The sequence below is a fragment of the Nicotiana tomentosiformis genome, chromosome 5 (genome assembly GCF_000390325.3).
Source record: "Nicotiana tomentosiformis chromosome 5, ASM39032v3, whole genome shotgun sequence".
In the NCBI taxonomy this organism is placed as follows: Eukaryota; Viridiplantae; Streptophyta; class Magnoliopsida; order Solanales; family Solanaceae; genus Nicotiana; species Nicotiana tomentosiformis.
In genome coordinates this window covers 13,817,881-13,819,604 of record NC_090816.1, presented here as the reverse complement: position 1 = coordinate 13,819,604, position 1,724 = coordinate 13,817,881, and the positions used below count along the sequence as shown (strand labels likewise).

Below are 1,724 nucleotides of genomic sequence, written 5' to 3'. Positions count from 1 at the left end.
TTTTGGGCTCCCACAGACTCAGAGGAAGTTCAATGCAGTTTGGGTGATTGTGGATAGATCGACCAAGTCAGCTCATTACATTCCTGTGGTTACTACTTACACTTCGGAGCAACTGGCTTAGATTTATATTCGCGAGATTGTCAGGCTTCATGGTGTACCAGTATCTATCATCTCTGACCGAGGTACGCAGTGTACATCATGGTTCTGTAGATCCGTACAGCATGAGTTGGGTACTCAGGTGGAGTTGAGTACAACATTTCACCCTTAGACGGACGGACAGTCAGAGCGAACTATTCAGATGTTAGAGGATATGCTTCGTACGTGTGTGATGGATTTGGGGGGAGATTGTGATCCGTTCTTGCCACTAGTGGAGTTTTCCTACAACAACAATTACCAGTCGAGCATTCAGATGGCACCGTATGAGGTTTTGTATGGTAAACGGTGCCGATGTCCAGTGGGTTGGTTCGAGTCGAGTGAGGCTAGGCTATTGGGTACACACTTGGTTAAGGATGCTTTTGAAAAGGTCAAATTGATTCAGGATGGACAGTGTGCAGCACAGTCCATACAGAAGAGTTATGCGGATCGGAAGGCTCGCAATGTTGCATTTATGGTTGGGGAGCGAGTCTTGCTCCAAGTTTCGCCCATGAAGGGTGTTATGATGTTAGTACAGAATGGAAAGTTGAGCCCTGGGTATATTAGGCCTTTTGAGGTTCTTGAGAGGGTTAGAGAAGTGGCTTACAGACTTGCACTACCACCTAGTCTCACCGCATTTCATCTAGTGTTCCATGTTTCCATGCTCCAGAAGTATCACGGCGATCCGTCCCATGTGTTCGACTTCAGCTTAGTTCAGTTGGACAAGGATCTATCTTATGTTGAGGAGCTAGTGACCATCTTGGACATACATGCTCGAAAGTTAAGGTCGAAGAGCATTGCTTCAGTAAACGTTCTGTGGAGGGGTCATCCGGTCGAGGAGGCGACTAGGGTGACCGAGCATGATATGTGTAGATCTTATTCTCACCTTTTCACTACTTCAGGTATATCTTTACTCATTCAAGGACGAACGTTTATTTAAGAAGGGGAGGATGTAACGACCCAGTCGGTCGTTTTGAGAGTTGCATCCCGTTCTGCCATTTACTGCTCATTTTGTGCTTTATAGCTGTTATGTGACTTGTCGGGGTAGTCGGTTTGGGTCCGAAGATATTTCAAAAAGAATTGAGACACTTAGTCTCCATCTTGAAAGCTTAAGTTGAAATGGTTAACCATATGTTGACTTATGAGTAAACGACTCCGGAATGGAGTTTTGAGGGTTCTGTTAGCTTCATTGGCTGATTTTGGACTTAGGGGAGTGTACAGACTCTGAATTGGAGGTCCGTAGTTGAATTAGACTTGATATGGTGAAAGTTGGGTTTTAGAAAATTTTGACCGGGAGTGGACTTTTTGATATCGGCGTCAGATTCCAATTCCGAGAGTTGTGCAAAATTTGAGGTCAATTGAACTTGATTTGATAGGTTTCGATGTCGAATCTAGATGATTGAAGTTCTAAAGTTCATTAGGCTTGAATCGATGTGCCATTCGTGTTCTTAGCATTGTTTGATGTGATTTGAAGGCTCGACTAAGTTCGTATGATGTTTGAGGACTTGTTGATACAATTGGTTGAGGTCCCGGGGGCCTCGGGTGTGATTCGGATCATGTTTGGCACATTTTGGAACTTCAAAGAATATGTG

The 1,724-nt window shown here is 44.4% G+C and overlaps 1 protein-coding gene across 1 annotated transcript; it reads left to right on the top strand.

The window, feature by feature from the left end:
• The first annotated feature begins 409 nt into the window (after nt 1-409).
• LOC138891945 (uncharacterized) lies at nt 410-1,072 on the top strand. The gene has a single exon (XM_070175635.1). The coding sequence runs from the start codon at nt 410-412 to the stop codon at nt 1,070-1,072; it is 663 nt and encodes a 220-aa protein (XP_070031736.1).
• The last annotated feature ends 652 nt before the right edge of the window (nt 1,073-1,724 follow it).